This window comes from Callithrix jacchus, chromosome 10 (genome assembly GCF_049354715.1).
Source record: "Callithrix jacchus isolate 240 chromosome 10, calJac240_pri, whole genome shotgun sequence".
Taxonomy (NCBI): domain Eukaryota; kingdom Metazoa; phylum Chordata; class Mammalia; order Primates; family Cebidae; genus Callithrix; species Callithrix jacchus.
Genome location: NC_133511.1, coordinates 54,279,523 through 54,295,574, shown reverse-complemented (window position 1 = coordinate 54,295,574; position 16,052 = coordinate 54,279,523). Strand labels below are relative to the sequence as shown.

General features: G+C 35.1%; 1 protein-coding gene across 50 annotated transcripts in view; it reads right to left on the bottom strand.

Annotated features, from left to right (window-relative positions):
• PICALM (phosphatidylinositol binding clathrin assembly protein) overlaps positions 1-16,052 on the bottom strand; it is a 105,870-nt gene that overhangs the window by 28,469 nt on the left and 61,349 nt on the right. For 19 of the 50 annotated variants that reach the window (XM_078340035.1, XM_078340036.1, XM_078340011.1 and 16 more), the window contains exons 9-13: positions 15,574-15,659; positions 13,228-13,351; positions 12,833-12,969; positions 9,341-9,444; positions 2,815-2,964 (exon numbers count right to left, since the gene is read on the bottom strand). In XM_078340035.1, coding sequence (XP_078196161.1) covers positions 2,815-2,964; positions 9,341-9,444; positions 12,833-12,969; positions 13,228-13,351; positions 15,574-15,659 — 601 coding nt within the window. The remainder of the gene's footprint in view (positions 1-2,814; positions 2,965-9,340; positions 9,445-12,832; positions 12,970-13,227; positions 13,352-15,573; positions 15,660-16,052) is intronic. The other 31 variants (XM_078340039.1, XM_078340019.1, XM_078340029.1 and 28 more) reach the window with 2 other exon arrangements.

Here is a 16,052-nt window from a genome sequence, read left to right as displayed (position 1 = left end):
CTACCAACTTTTAATTTCTAAAAGTTATTTAAAACAAAAAGACCCAACTAGTATCACTATTCTAAAAGGGAAAGTTTACAGAAATACACACATACACACACAGCCGAGTGCACTAAAAAGAGCAGGCTCTGAGCTCTGAGTTATCATTACATTGTCCTGCCTACTCTTCCATTTCACCAAGGCCCAGTGAAAACTTTCTCAGTAACCAGCACCAACCCACAGTTTAACATTTAGAAACCACTGACCTACAGGGTAAATCTCAAAAGGACAATAATAAATTAACTGAAAAGTACAAGATCAACAAGTTTTGGGGACAGAAAGGCAATCCAAACACCTTTTAAAAAATTTGGTTGGACTGTTAATTGATTTTAATGGTAGTTTCACAATATAATTAGGCCTCATTTTTTTTTTATCAAAGTAACTACTACCGTTTATTAAACCCTACTAAACACTATGCAAGGGCTTTATAAACAAGCTATTATTTAAACCTCACATAAACCCTACGACATAGTTATTATTATCCCTGTTTTACAGATGAGAAAACAAAGAGCAATTACATAATTTACCCAAGGTCAAAGATTTAGTAAGTGTCAGAACCAAGACTTGAACCCCCATCTGTTTGATTCTAGAATCTATTAGAGGTTTTCAATTTAATCCCAAGTATTTCACATAAAACAGTAAGTAGAAAAAAAGTTTTTATTATAGCTATAATAATTATTAATCAAAAACAACTCAAATTTTATGAACTTCTTGAGCTTTTCATCACTATTAAACCAAAAATATGAATAACCCTTGACAATTTTAAAATCCAAAAGCAACAAAGAAAAATCAATGTTTAAGATTTTAGCTGATGACTTCATAATAATTTAGGTAAGAAGTACATTCCAATTATGATGTGGTCCACATATACAATAATTTCAAATTCTTTAAATTTTCTGAGGGATGGGGTCTTGTATCTTGCCCAGTCTTGCCTCAAACTCCCCGCCTCAAGCTATCCTCCTGCCTCAGCCTCCTAATTAGCTGGGATCATGGGCACCAGCTACTTCACCCAGTTCCCAAGATGGTTTTTAAAAGTAGTCATTTTAATGATAGTAAAGTGCCATAAAAAATTCTGACAAGGCATACAAGGCAGGAAGGCAGGAAAGGAGAAAGGAAAGGGAGAGAAAGTAGGGAAGCGGGGAGGAAGGAATCAGGGAAGCAGCTAGGGAGGCAGGTAAGGAATAAAAGGAAGAAGAGAAAGTAGAAAAAAGAGAAGGAAGAGGAGGAACAGTTATGAGTGAGATAGGAAATTGACAAAAACAAAAGATGGGGGAAGTCCAAGCACTTGGCATTCTTCAAATTACAACTTACAAAAAAAAACAAACAAAAAAAACTATTCTGTTTGTATAAATCAGAAAGAAAAAACCCAATATTTTATTAGAAAAAGAAGTATTAGGCAGTTGGCTTTTTAGCCAACACTGTCCTGTCCTCTAATGTGTGGTTGTACAGCTGAGAAAGCAAGCCTAGACACTTTCACAGACATTCACATATGCAGCATAGTTTTAAGACCACAACTCAGCCTCTTTGACTCACAATTCAGTGTTCTTGAAGCTCAATGAGGACAAACTACCTATTAAACTGATCATCATATCAGATAATGTCTTCCCTCTGGCAAGGTCAGAGGGTGTCTTAGACACATAGCTTTTCTGATTTTTCTGAGTTGTTCTTAACCATATGGAGTAAGGGTTGGCAACTTTGTATCAAAATGACATGAAGGAATTATTGCAATGAATTATCACACGTTGGGTATATATGTTGTTTAAGCTATTAGATTAGTCGTATTTAACTAAAACACCTGACTTGGAACTTTGTCTAATCTCCTACTATTAACTTGCTTTCTAGTTACTTCTTTCTTCTTTTCCTTCCTCTGACTCATATATATCTAACAGAATATTTAGAATGTGGTCACATGATCTGTCAAGGGTATACTGATGACTTTCTGCATGCAGTTTTAATCAAATATTTAAATTCACATCACCTTAAGCTGTTTCTCTGAACTGAGTAAAAGAAGTTTCATTGTCTTAGGAAGGTAGGGAACAGGGTTAGCATCTTTTTCAGCAGAATTCAAAAACATTTATTTCACAGCTTTAGTATATACTTTAAAACTTACTATTCCCTATACAACCTCAGTGTGAAATTCTGCCTTTTTATGCTTTTTATACTTTAATTACAGGATATCCAAGTCAAGTTGCTTTTCTGCTACACTATTTAAAATGAAACACATACTTCCTACTTTTCATTTATCTCTATGTTATCTATAAAGTGAAATCCTTCAGAATGGGATAAAAAATATGTATAGATTTTGGACAATATAAAACTGACATGCAACTGTTAAAAGAGAAAGAAAAGATTAAAGATAGCTGCCAAGAGTGATTAACCCCTCTCTCCCCCAAACACAAAGAGAAAAATATAAACGCATATAAACATAAAGTTTAAGAGATGTTACTTTTCAACCAGTTCTCCAAAATAAAACAGGAAGGTGCGTGTGAAAGACAGCTAGAGTATTGCACTATAACACGATAGAGAATAAAACACTAAAAAAGAAAGTTCAACATCAAGAGAAGTTTTCCTTCCTAAAAGTTTGTATAAATAAAATTGGTATACTAGCGTCCATTTTAAAACCTCACTACATTATTGCTGGTTACCTTATTTTAGAATTAGATATTAAAATCTAAAGCAATTCTTGCAGTGCTTTTAAAGTAATTAATGGATACGTAAAATATAGTTAGGCAGTATAAACATTGATTGGAAAAAAAAGGTTAAATGGTACTTTACCAACAAACATTTCATGAGTAGGTGTCCTAGTAGTAAAAGTGGATACATCTGAAGAAATGGAAAGGTGAACATCACCACTACTTTTTGTGAGGAAAGGATTTAAGCTTGGAATGGCATCATCAACAGCATCTACAGTAGCAGAGAAAGGATCTGTGCAGTCCAAATGTATTACAGCAAAATGAAGAAAGGAAGTAAATAAATTAGTATTGTAATTAGTCAAAAGATGCAAAGTGAAAAGTAGTAGCTATATCACTGTTTATTAATCTTAAATATCTAAATTATCAAAAATAAAAAATATCTAATTATCAAGATGGAAGAATTGCATTTAACATATTTTAGAATGAATCCTTAGAAAAAAATCATTTGTTAACACCAGGAAGCCAATAGTCAGGTAGTTAAAAAAGAGAGTAATAACCAAGATGTTTTTATAAAGAGCCACCCACCCTGCACCAATCTTCCCTGTCCTAGGTGCACTGGTCATAGCGGTATAGCTGTGTTTACCTGAATAACTGATATCAAAAATTGGTATATATGTTGTGAGTAAACTTCCAAAGAAAAAAAGAGGGTAATGACAAATCAGGGATAAGAAGCTGTTTTTGGCATGTGTAAATAATTCCTGCATAGTTTCAAAGGTAGGAAATAAAAAACAAAGATAAAGAAAAAAATCTAAGGATGGGGGAAAAGAGTATTAGATAATTAAGAATAGAGATGAAAGAATGCCCACTTAAAAAACTGGGAAAAGCTTTGAATGGCTATCTAAGAGCTGTAGAGTCTTTAAATGATTTGCTAAAGGAACAACAAAAGCATTGTTTCCCACTAGAATGATGTAAAATATGTACTATTATCAAATCCTTTAAATAAATTTATTCTAGAACCAGATAATTATTGTACTGATACCTATTTCAAGATAATTATCATTCTAATGGCTGAAATCTATTTTTCCTAACTTCTCAAGATTTAAAGAGTTAACTGAGGAGAGAAAAATAAAAGCAGCAAAAATACAATATCTTAACTTTTTTCTTTGTGACATAATTAAAAAGAAGATACTCCTGTAATTCTAAACAGTAGCCTCTTCTTGTCTATTCTAGTTTAGTTCTTGACCTTCCCTGAAATATGCTGTGGTACCTTCATAGTACTAGGTACTTTATTTTACTCTTAAGATTGAATGATTGAACATTAAGAAGGCAACGGTGGCCTAAGAACCAGCTCATTTACTATGATATAAGTACACTTCCTTTAAAGTCAACAAATTCAAGGCAAGCATTCTACAAACTCAAATAGAACTGTTTGAAAAAGGAAAATACCAAGAAAATACTCAGGTTATGGGTTTAAAATTAACACATCTTTTTAATACAACTTTTTCTGTAACATAATAACTTTTCCATAATAGCTCTTCTTATGGAACATAAATTCACACTAAAAAAATTAAGTCCTACAAATCTATCGAAATATGCTGATTATACTAGTCAAACTCGAAATCTTTCCCATCATTCCACTCCCCAATAAATAAAGAATCAGAAAATAATAATTCACAAATTAAAAAGTAGAAAATACTCAGTTATAAGAAGTTGGGGGGCGACCCTGTGGTTTTTTGGTTTTGTTCTTTTTGAGAGTGAGTCTTGCTCTGTCACCCAGGCTAGAGTGCAGTGGTACAATCATAGCTTACTGTAGCCTCCACCTCCTGGGCTTAAGTGATCCTCCCACCTCAGCCTCCCAAGTAGCTGGGACTACAGGCACATGCCACCATGCCTGGCTAATTTAATTTTTATAGAGATGCTATGATACCCATGCTAACCTTGAACCCCTGCCTGGACTCAAGTGATCCTCCCTCCTCAGCCTCCCAAAGCCCATTACAGGCATGAGCCACCAAGAACACTGGCTTTTAGTACTAAAATACATTGATGGCCACTCTAGCTCCTTCTTGCGTAAGAAAGGAGTTGCATTAAGCTTAGAGTTAACCAGTTAGAGGTTGAATGTTTTCTTTTTCTTTTTTTGAGACAGAGTCTACTGTGTCACCCAGGTTGGAGTGCAACGGTGTGATATCTCAGATCACTGCAACCTTCGCCTCCTGGGTTCAAGCAGTTATCTTGCCTCCTGAGTAGCTGGGATCACAGGCACACTCCACCACACCCAGCTAACTGTTCTATTTTTAGTAGAGACAGGGTTTCACCATTGTTGGCCAGGCTGGTCTTGAACTCCTGACCTCAGGTGATCCGCCTACCTCAGCCTCCCAAAGTGCTGGTATTACAAGCATGAGGCACCGCACCTAGCCAAATGCTCTGTTTTTAAATACATGTTATTAACAGTTGCATGGAGTTTTTAAAGTACCTTATATTTTGTCAGACAAGTAAAATATCTTTCATCTTTTCATGCAAAAAAAAAAAAAAGCCATGATATAAGTCATTTAAAAAAAAACACCACATTTCTACAACAGATTCGTTGGTTTATGAGAAGACATGTTCAGGAAAGGTTACTAGTTATCTGCTGTTCTATCGACAGATACGGTTTTATCTAGCACCTAAGTTTCAATCACCTCCTACTACATGAAACACCTTAAAGAAGAATACTCAGAAATATGTGCAAGTACATTCATAATAAGATCAATCAGACAATAAGGAAAACCAGTTCCTAACTGACAAAACACTACAAGTAATCTACAAGATGTTAATCTATTAATGGACATTATACTATAGTAATAAAAACCAATTCATGAAGATATAATAAAAACACTCTGGCTATTTCAAGTTAACCTACTAAACTGGCAATTCTAAATCCCTTATTTATTTTTTTTTAGATAGGGTCTTGCTCTGTTGCCCAGGCTGGAGTACAATGGCATGATCACAGCTTACTTCGGCATCGACCCTTCTGGTCTCAAGTGATCCTCCCACTTCATCCTCCTGAGTAGCTGGGACCACAGGTGTATGGCACCACGTCCGGCTAATTTTCTGATTTTTCATTGAGGCAAGGTCTCGCTATGTTGCCCAGGTTAGTCTCACTCCCTGCCTCAGCTCCCAAAGTGCTGGAATTACAAGTGTGAGCCTCTGCACCCAGTCTAAAATTTTTTTAAATAATAGTTTTGTCCATTATTTTTTAGCATTATTCATTCAAGGTTAATTTTTTTTTTTTTTTTTTAAAGACAGAGGCTTGCTCTGTTGCCCAGGCTGGAATGCAGGGGCATGATCTTGGCTCAATGCAACCTCCACCTCCCAGGTTCAAGCAACTCTTGTGCCTCCGTTTCCCAAGTAGTTAGGATTATAGGTACACACTACCACACTCAACTAATATTTATATTTTTAGTAGAGATGGCATTGTATCATGTTGGCCAGGCTGGTCTCAAACTCCTGACCTCGAGTGATCTACCCATCTTGGCCTCCTAAAGTACTGGGATTACAGGCGTGAGCCACCGCACCTGGCCCAAAAGCTTAATTTTATGCTACCCTAGAATCATTAAAAAATAATCCAAAAAAAGTTAAAACAAGGACTAAAATGGCACCACAGTCATATTATAGCCTTTACGTCCTAAACAACTGACACCTACATTCACACACAGTAAACTGATTTGTTCAAAAACATTTTTTTGGTAGAGACAAGGTCTCAAACTCCTGGGCTCAAGCAACCCTCCTGCACTGGTCTCCTAAAGTACTGCAATTACAGGTACAAGCCACTGGACCTGGCCAGATAATCAAATTTTTTCATAAAGTGTTGTATGTTTCATGCCAACTAAGAGTAAAGGAAATTAAACTTTAGAATGAATAATTCTATTACATCCAAACTAAAATTTGAAATCTTGCTTCAATTACTCAACAGTGTATCAAGTGTATAAAAATATACAATACTGTATATTTTTAGATATTAAAAAAATCAAAGTTTGCCAACATTCAAAATTTTCAGGGTGAAGAAAACCTAGGTCTTCACAGATATTAGTATTCAATACCAACTGCTTGTTTAGACTCCAGAACATTTCTTGAAAAAGTAAAGGCTCATTAATAATACAATGAAGGTAACAAGAGAGCTTGTGTTCTCTCATTTTCCTTCCACCAAAAGGTAGAATCTTAAGACTTTCACATACACATATAAACTTTTCTTCCCTTTACCTCTACCTTTTCATTAACCTATCTATGACTAAGAATGCACATCATTTCTGTGGTGTCGATGATAAGAACTAAATACTAGGTCTGTTATGGGCACTCATTTTTAGCTAATGAAAGCCCAGTAAAAGAATGGAACAAGATTTGGGGACTATAAAAAAATCATACTCCTGCTTTGTCATATACTATAAAAGCAGCATGATATACAAAATTTTACATATTTAAGGGTTCAGGTAAATGGTTAACTTCAAAATACCTTAAGCATTTAATGCTATGATCGAAGCTTCTCATATATAAGATTTCTTTTTTTTTTTTTTTTCCTTTCTTTTTTTTTTTTTTTGAGACAGTCTTGCTCTGACACCCAGGCTAGGGTGCAGTGGCACAAATCTTGGCTCACTACAACCCCCTTCTCCCAGGTTCAAGTGTTTCTTGTTCCTAGCCTTCCGAGAAGCTGGGATTACAGATGTGCACCACCATGCCTGGCTAATTTTTGTAGTTTTAGTAGAGACAGCGTTTTGCCATGTTGGCCAGGCTAGTCTCAAAGTCCTGGACTCCTGTGATCTACCTGCCTCGGCTTCCCAAAAAGTGCTGGGATAAAATACGGAAACCACCGTACCTGGCCATATATAAGATTTCTTTATTTTAGTCTAATTTTAAGTTAGTTTAGTCTAACTTTAATTAAGAAAACAAATCTTAATCTGACTGTCATGTATATGAATACTGACTTGAATTAGAACATTCTTGGCTTAAAATACTCTTTAGCATCATGCAGAAGTCAAATCCTGAAGTTATCACCAACTCAGAAGCCAAATATCCTTATATGAAAGTCAAGACAGGATTGAATTCTGATTAGATTAGGGACTTAATATAGAGGAAATTTTGACTGAAATAGCATACAAAGCAAAAATTACCTAAAAAAAAAAGTAAAAATGATTAAATGTATTCCAATATATTGTAGTCTGTCACATAGAGACTTTAATGGAATAATGTCTTCTAACAGGACATAGAACAATTCTTACAGACTGAAATTACTTAGAATTGTTCTCCCACAGTACTACTCTATTTGCGACTTTAACAATTTCAAGTAGAAACTTCAACTTATCATTTTTAGTTGTACATGGTGTCCAGACAAAACAATTAGGAATTTAAGTTCAGCTTCTTTAAAATGTTAAATACATTTTTATTAGGCCTTCTGTAAAATTTTTAGACTATTTAGAAAAACAACTCAGCCTTAGTTTTAAAAAGACTACTACTTTTTTTTTTAAAAAAAGGAAATAAGCTGAAACTGCTTAAATGGTCATGTTACTTCTAACCCTTTCTAAAGTATTTCACAATAAGTCAAAAAATAAACATATACGTTTGTTTGACAGATTAAGAATCCAAACATCAGAACATACCATTAGGATATTAAGAAACCCCTTTCTTAATCTTAATTTGCTATCTACAGTTCATTCTAAAATACTTATTGACTTTATTAATATTTTGTCATTTTTAGGAATTACTCTCAGATCTTAAGATTTAGCTAAATTAAACCAGCCTTCAGAGTCAATTAGTTTGTTTAATCAAGTTCAGGCTCACAAAATTAGCCTGAAGTCTAGTGTTTTAGGGTTTCACTATTTGTTCTGTGCACCACCTTGAAACAGAAAGAACTTGTCCAAAAGAGAAAGCGTCCACTTATTCAACAAACATTTACAAACTACCCGTCAGAACAAACTACTGTAAAACCTGCCTTCACAGAGCTTACTTTCCAGGATATAGTACCTTAAAAAAAAAATTTTTAATGTTCTAAAATTTAAATCATTAAAATAAAATGAAAAAAGCTTGCTTTGTGTTCTGTAAAAATTCATTAGAATAATTAATTTATTTTGCTATGAGAGAAGCCTATCACTTCGGAACTGCTTGAGGGCAGCAAACATTCCTATTGGTACAAGGAGAAAATTCTTTGACTAGCAAAATCTTCCAGGACTTAATTAAACAAACATTTAAAACATAAGCGGCATAAAGCTGGTCAAGACAATCCTGGTCACAACATAGTTCTCTGTGTGATAATACCATCTGAGTTTTAAACTTTATCATATATTTCCCCAAAAGTTAAAAAAATATACTATACCAAAATCAAAATAACAACTATACATTTTCTGATTATGGAATAAAAAGTCAACATTAAAAGAATAATCTCATACTTAAAAATACACTCGGTCCTTCCTCTTACATTTAATCTTTATCAAATGTCATTTCATAATTTAATAAAACATAAATTCCAAAATTATTTATAATAAATGAACATACCTTCAAGGGATAAAATTGCTTCACTGCCATTTTATTTCTCAAGTTCTCATGTATCAAGTGTAATAAAAAATGACATAAATAAGTAAAACACCACAGAAAGAGGAGCAGTGATGCATATAACATCTAAAATAGAATTCATCAATGCTTACCTCCCCATGTACTTGCTACCTGAGAAGCAGTTGACATAGAATGTACAGATGGGTGAAAAGTTGGCTGCTGCAAATCAAGTAGATCATTGGGCAGCTTTGATGTGCTAGAAAGATATTTTGGAAATGTGTTTTATTTACTAGAAAAACCTTGCTACTTTAGTGTCACCTCTTCTCCCCATCCCAGCCACTGCAGATAAAAACATTAAATATAAGGGGGAAAAGCCCCATTAATATAAACCTCAAAAAAGGAAGTTTCCCTTACAGAACAGCATATTTCTAAGGAGGCTTGAAAAAATAATCTAATACCATATCTTAAGTTGATATAGGATTCAAACACCAGCAGCTCTTCTGAAAAGGATAAATGCCTTTCCCTGGAAAAAAACTAATTTCCTTATTTAAATGAACCTAAACAACAAGATTCTAAAATAAAAAATATAGCAATTTTAATATTTTTTTAATAAAAGTTTTTCTTGCTTTTAATCTTCACAGAACTTGAATCACATTTGTAATAACAATACCACTACAAAGTAAAATACTCATTAACTTCAATTCCAGTGCCTCAATATCCAAACTACATATCAATAATAAAGGGGAAAATTTTTACATGCATTTATGGATACGGCCACCCCATCATACAACACACTATTTACGTGATATATTTCTCTCTTTTTTTTTTTTTTTTTTTGAGATGGAGTCTTGCTCTGTTGCCCAGGCTGGAGTGCAGTGGCATAATCTTGGCTCACTGCAAATTCTGCCTTCTGGGTTCAAGAGATTCTCCTGCCTCAGCCTCCCGAGTAGCTGGGACTACAGGCTCACGCCACCACGCCCGCTAATTTTTATATTTTTATTAAAGAATGGGTTTTGCCATGTTGGCTGGACTGGTCTCAAACTCCTGACCTCAGGTGATCTGCCAGCCTCAGCCTCCCAGAGTGCTGGGATTAAAGGCATGAGCTCCTGAGCCAGCCTCTTTTTTTTTGAGACAGAGTCTCACTCTATTATCCATGCTGGAGTGCAGTGATGCAATCTTGGCTTAAGGCAACCTCCACCTCTTGGGTTCAAGCGATTCTTGTGTCTTAGCCTCCCCGAGTAGCTGGGATTACAGGCGCATGTCACCATGCCAGGCTAATTTTTATCCTTCAGTAGAGACAGGGTTTCACCATATTGCCCAGGCTGGCCTTGAACTCCTGACCTTAGATGATCCACCTGCCTCAGCCTCCCAAAGTGCTGGGATTACAGGTGTGAGTCACCATGTCTGGCTTACATGATATATATCTGATCTCCAGACTTCTATGTAATTTTCATGAACAACTCAAAAAATGACCCCAGAATGTCTACGAATTGAAACACAGTACAGAAAATTTTTTTAAGAGATGGGGTCTTGAGGCTTGGTGTAGTAGAGGCCAAGGTGGGTGGACTGCTTGAGTGCCAAAGTTCAAGACTAGCTTGGGCAAATGGCAAAAAAATACAAAAATTCACTGGGCGTTGTGGAGTGCACCTGTAGCCCCAACTACTCAGGAAGCTAAGGCAGGGGGGACACTTGAGCTCATGAGGTTAAGGCTGCAGTGAGCCGTGATTGTGTTGCCATACTCCAGCCTGGGTGACAACGCAAGACACTGTCTCAAAAGAGCGAAAGAGAATGAGAGACACACTCAAGATGGGGCCTTGCTATGTTGCCCAGGCTAGCCTTGCACTCCTGGGCTCAGGACTTCCTCCTGCCTCAACCTCCTGAGTAGTTGGGACAATAGGTCCATGCCACCACACCCAGCTCCTAATTTTTAACATATACTCTCCAAAATATAATTTTTTATTTTTAAATTGATATACAATAATTGTACATATTTATGGGATACATATGATACTGTGATACATGCATATCATGTAATTATCAGGGTAATTAGGACATCTATCACACCTCAAACATTTATCACTTCTCTGTGTTGAGAACACTCTAAATCTCTTCTAGCTACTTTGATAGAGATAATAAAATTATTATTGTTAACTAGTAATTCTACTGGGCTATCAAACATGAGAACTTATTCCTTCTAACTGCATTTTTATAAAAAAGTTTTGAAGACATGTCTTTAGATGTAAATAGTTTTATAGACTGTAGATATAAATGCATCTAGTGCTTTGGGGAACATAAAGAATATACAATAAGAAGTCTGTAAATGGGCTGTAAGATTTCCCCTTAATTACTACTAAATAGGTGACAATTTTTAGTACATAAGACATAGTGAAATTAGTTCTTTATCCAATAATTTGTTTCAGACTCAAACACTGAACATTCTTTCCACTTATCTCTCCTAGGACAGATTGCTTTTCAAGGTCTCCAAGTTGAGAACTTGTCCCTTAATGGGGTCAATGTTACTTTACTAGGGATTAAAGAAGGTAGCATACAAGAACAAACAAATAATAAAGCTGAAAGAAAAACAAAGAACTAAATTCAGACCTAATAAGATTTTCCAGAGCAGGTAGCAACTGAAAATGCATAGAGCAAGCAGTTCAGGTAGCAAAACTTACACTGAGCTATTAAAGGAGTCAGTAGGCAGGAAGACAACCTTTTAAGGATGAGTTAATTAAAAAAACGGCAACAACTAAGTCAAAGGAAAAACCCACCATTCTCTATAGAACATTTAACATGTGCTAATAATGCACTGCGCTAAAACGTAGTCATCTGGGAGTATCTTAGAAACAAAAATTCTTGGGTCCCAACCCCCACCTATTGAATCAGAACTCTGGGATTGGGACCCAGACAGCTGTGGTTTAATAACCTCTCCAAGTGTTTCTGATGTCAAAATTGAGAACCACTATCTCATTTGAAAACAAAGTTTCTCAGAAAAAGGTAAGAAATGACAAGAGCCAGGATTCAAACCAAAATCTGACTTTCAAACTACTTTAAGGCACTCTGAGGTAACAGATAAAACAGATTTAGAAAATGCCAATTATTTAAGTTTGGCAATATTGTATTTCCATGTTAAGTAGCTTAAATTAAAGAACAAGATTATTAAAGTTAGTCTGGTAGCCTTCAATACCAAGAAACCTAGCAACTAAACTCTGTCACTGTGTCCTAGATTACAGAGTTTAAAACCAGGAAATAGGTATGACAGACGTTTAATACCCAATGAAATGGTATTTTAAAATATATAGCATACCCATATGTCAAAGAGCTATAAAGGGTCTTGAAACATTAGATGCCTCATAAATGTGTTTAATCATAATTTTTACACAATGAAAAGTTTGCCCAGAGATAACAGCTATATTCCAATTAGTATAAATCAGTGATTTAACTATCTTCCATTTCTAAAAAATTAAAATATAAACTCTTACCACTTTATCTTTAGGTATTATACCAATACTACTATTTATTACCACCTCTTTGTGTGAACAGATTATAAAATCACAAATAAAAGTAAACCTGAAAAGTTCTGCAAAATGTCTATTAGAAGTCTTTGAACCTAAATATTCAAAGGTAACCTTAACTTCTACTCCTACCTGTTAGAAGAACTAGGGGTAGAAAATATATCAATGGCTGGTGCAGTCATTATCCCTCCTGCTGACGTGGATACAGGAGAGGCAGCAGTTGTTAAAGAGGTATGAGGTTTCTTTGCAAGTTCTTTTAGGCGCTGTTCCTGTTAAGAAAGGGAACTACCCATAAGAATTCCAGAAACCAGATTTGTTTGTACAGCCTCTGAAAAAGCATTTCCTAATTTTGTTCTAATAGCAGATATTCTTTGTTTTCACTAATTCTATGTCAGCATGAAAAGTTAAACTGAGTTTCAGCCCATTAGGTATCTATGCAGTTAAGACTCTAAGTCTGTGTAGAGGCCCCATTTACTTTAGGAACACTTGTACTCATTTTTACGAATAAGGAGAATGCACAAACTTACCTTTAAAGCTTTTAAACGTGCTTGTTCTTCCTCTAATGCTGCCTGCTTTTCCCTTTCATCCACTTTGGTCAGAGATAGACCAGTGCTTGCCAGGGAAGAGACTGCATTGGAAAGTGTAGTTGCCCTAGGATAATTGAACAGAAATAATTTGGCTTTTTGCTAAACACTTCACATTACATCCAGGTCATAAAATGGTCTGGCAACCTTGTCATGGATAGGCACTATAAATACAAACTTGATGCCTGGATTCAAACCCAGTACTTCAGATGAAATATCCTATCCAGGGATCTAGAGGATTACAGCAATCAGAAAAATGCTGACTTACAAACACTGCTTTTAGATTAAGTGTCAGACTTTGGAAAGGATTCACAATAGAGTGGGGCACTTTGCCTCTTCCAAGCCCCAAGAGAGGAAACCAATACAATTAAGAAAGAGCCCACATAATCCCACAAAATCCCTGATGAGAAGAAGTGTTAAGTTTCTCACAGGGAAAACCCTCTACTAACTTACAGCCTACATTTTGGCAGTGCCACAGGAACACCAAAACATGCATAACAGTAATAAGTAACGTAGGTCAAGGTACATTTCACCTATAACAACATCCCCAGAGGACTTCAGGTTCCTTCAAAAGACTGGTTTCAATAGTCACCAAGTCATCTGGCATCTCCTTTCTATGCGCTGCCCTTTTGCCAAACTAGAATTTCCAATATACATGTACAATGCATCATCTCTCACTTGCAAACCACATCCTTTCCCTTTTATCAAAAATGTATCACACTATAAACCTCAACATTAACTTCCCAAATGTTAACTCTAGGCTAAATGAAACAAGTGGTAAAGAATTCTAACCTAAAGAACTACCTTGAGCCTCATTAATTTTCCTTTTACCACACACCAAACATCATTAATTTCTACTCTAAGCATTTAAAGTGGCAAACACCACCACTTAAATTTTATGTAAAATCAGTATTATAAACAAGCCATTAAAAAGAGACAACTCAGAAGACAAAGGAAGAGTAACAGAGTTGTGACAGAAATGCAAAAAAACCAATATTTCTTATGATAAACATTTCAGGTAAACTGGTGCACCTGAACTGCATGGCTCTTTTTTTTTATTATTCTCTCAAACAAATGAGACTTATTGTTTTGACTGCTACTTCTAAAATCCTACTAGAAAATTCAAAGTACAAATCAAAGATTAAAAATAAGCATTAAAATCCAATAATGGCATTTTCCTTTAAACATTATTTCTATTTACAAAAGAAAATTAAAAAAAAAAAAAAGATTTTTATTTTATTAATAAAAGACATAAAGGTCTGAAACAACAATCAGAAAGTCTAGAAAGAACCAAAGGAAGGTTCTCACTATACAGATTCTTTCTTCATGCTGTTTTAAAAAAGCTTCATAAGAAAACATGAGAGTAACTCAAGTAATTTCTGAACCCAATGCAAAAATCATGTTACCAGACTGACATGAAATGATTTGTGTTACTTTCAATTTGCTTGGTTAACTGGCTGTAGTCTGAGGAATTAGCTTAAAACATAATAAAGTGATTAAAATATAAAATATCAATAATCAACCCCATGAACTGGCATTAGAGAAAGATCACAAAATTTGATGTTAGATATTCCAGGTTTGAGTCCCAGCATTGCTACTACATACTTCATAGGGCTATTGTGAGGGTTGAGCAAATTAATACAAAAGTGTCTTGCAATTATAGGCAAGGCACTGTGGCTCATGCCTGTAATCCCAGCACTTTGGGAGGCTGAGGCATGTGCATCACTTGAGTTCAGGGGTTCGAGACCAGTCTGGCCAACATGGTGAAACCCCATCTCTAGTAAAAATACAAAAATCAGCTGGGCATGGTGGCATGTACTTGTAGTACCAGCTATTTGGAAGACTGAGGTGGGAGAATCACTTGAACCCGGGAGGTGGAAGTTGCAGTGAGCTGAGACTGTGCCACTGCACTCCAGCCAGAGCGACACAGTGAGACTCTGCCTCAGAGAAAGAAAAAAGTAAGTATCTTATAATTATAAAGCACCATACAAAACAATATATTATCGTCTTTAGGAGAAATCATAAACACAATTCTAAACCATGCAGTCATTGTCATTGTCTTAACAGATGCTGACATTTATTGAAGGTCAGAAACTACTTCAAGAATTTGCATGTATTAATCCATTTAATCCTGATACTAATTCTATGAGGTTGATATTATGATTAAACCCATTTTATAGAAAATCAAATGAAGATAAAGAGAAATTAAACAGCTTGGAAATTGAGCTAGATTCGTCTACTCCCTCAGGAAAATCACTCTTGCTCTTTTTCCTACAAAGAATAATGTACCTGCTTGCAGCTGTAGAATCTTTGATTTTCTTTCCCTCCAAGGAAGCTAAATGTTGTTCCAAAGCATCAAGAAGACTGCTGGGGGCCTACAATTGTACAAATATTAAAAATTTCATGGTAATTAGGCCACTGGTCAAATTAAATCAAGTATTATCTAATAATCAGAGAGCAACAAAAACAAACACGTATGTTCTTCATGTACTAATTAACAGTAGAGTTTTAGCTACTTAATGAGAATGACAATTTTATTTTTATTATACAAACATGACCTAGTTGGAGATCCTAAGAAACATTATCAAAAATATAAGAACTGAAAACTATGTAAACATAAAACATTTTTTAAAAATTTGCAGTACTTAAAATTTTTTACATTTTATTTAAATTTTAAAGTAAAAACATACTCCTAAAAGCTAGACATACTACTGAGCATGCAGAAGGTACTTAATAAGCACCTGCTGAACAACTGAAAGTGTTCAAAC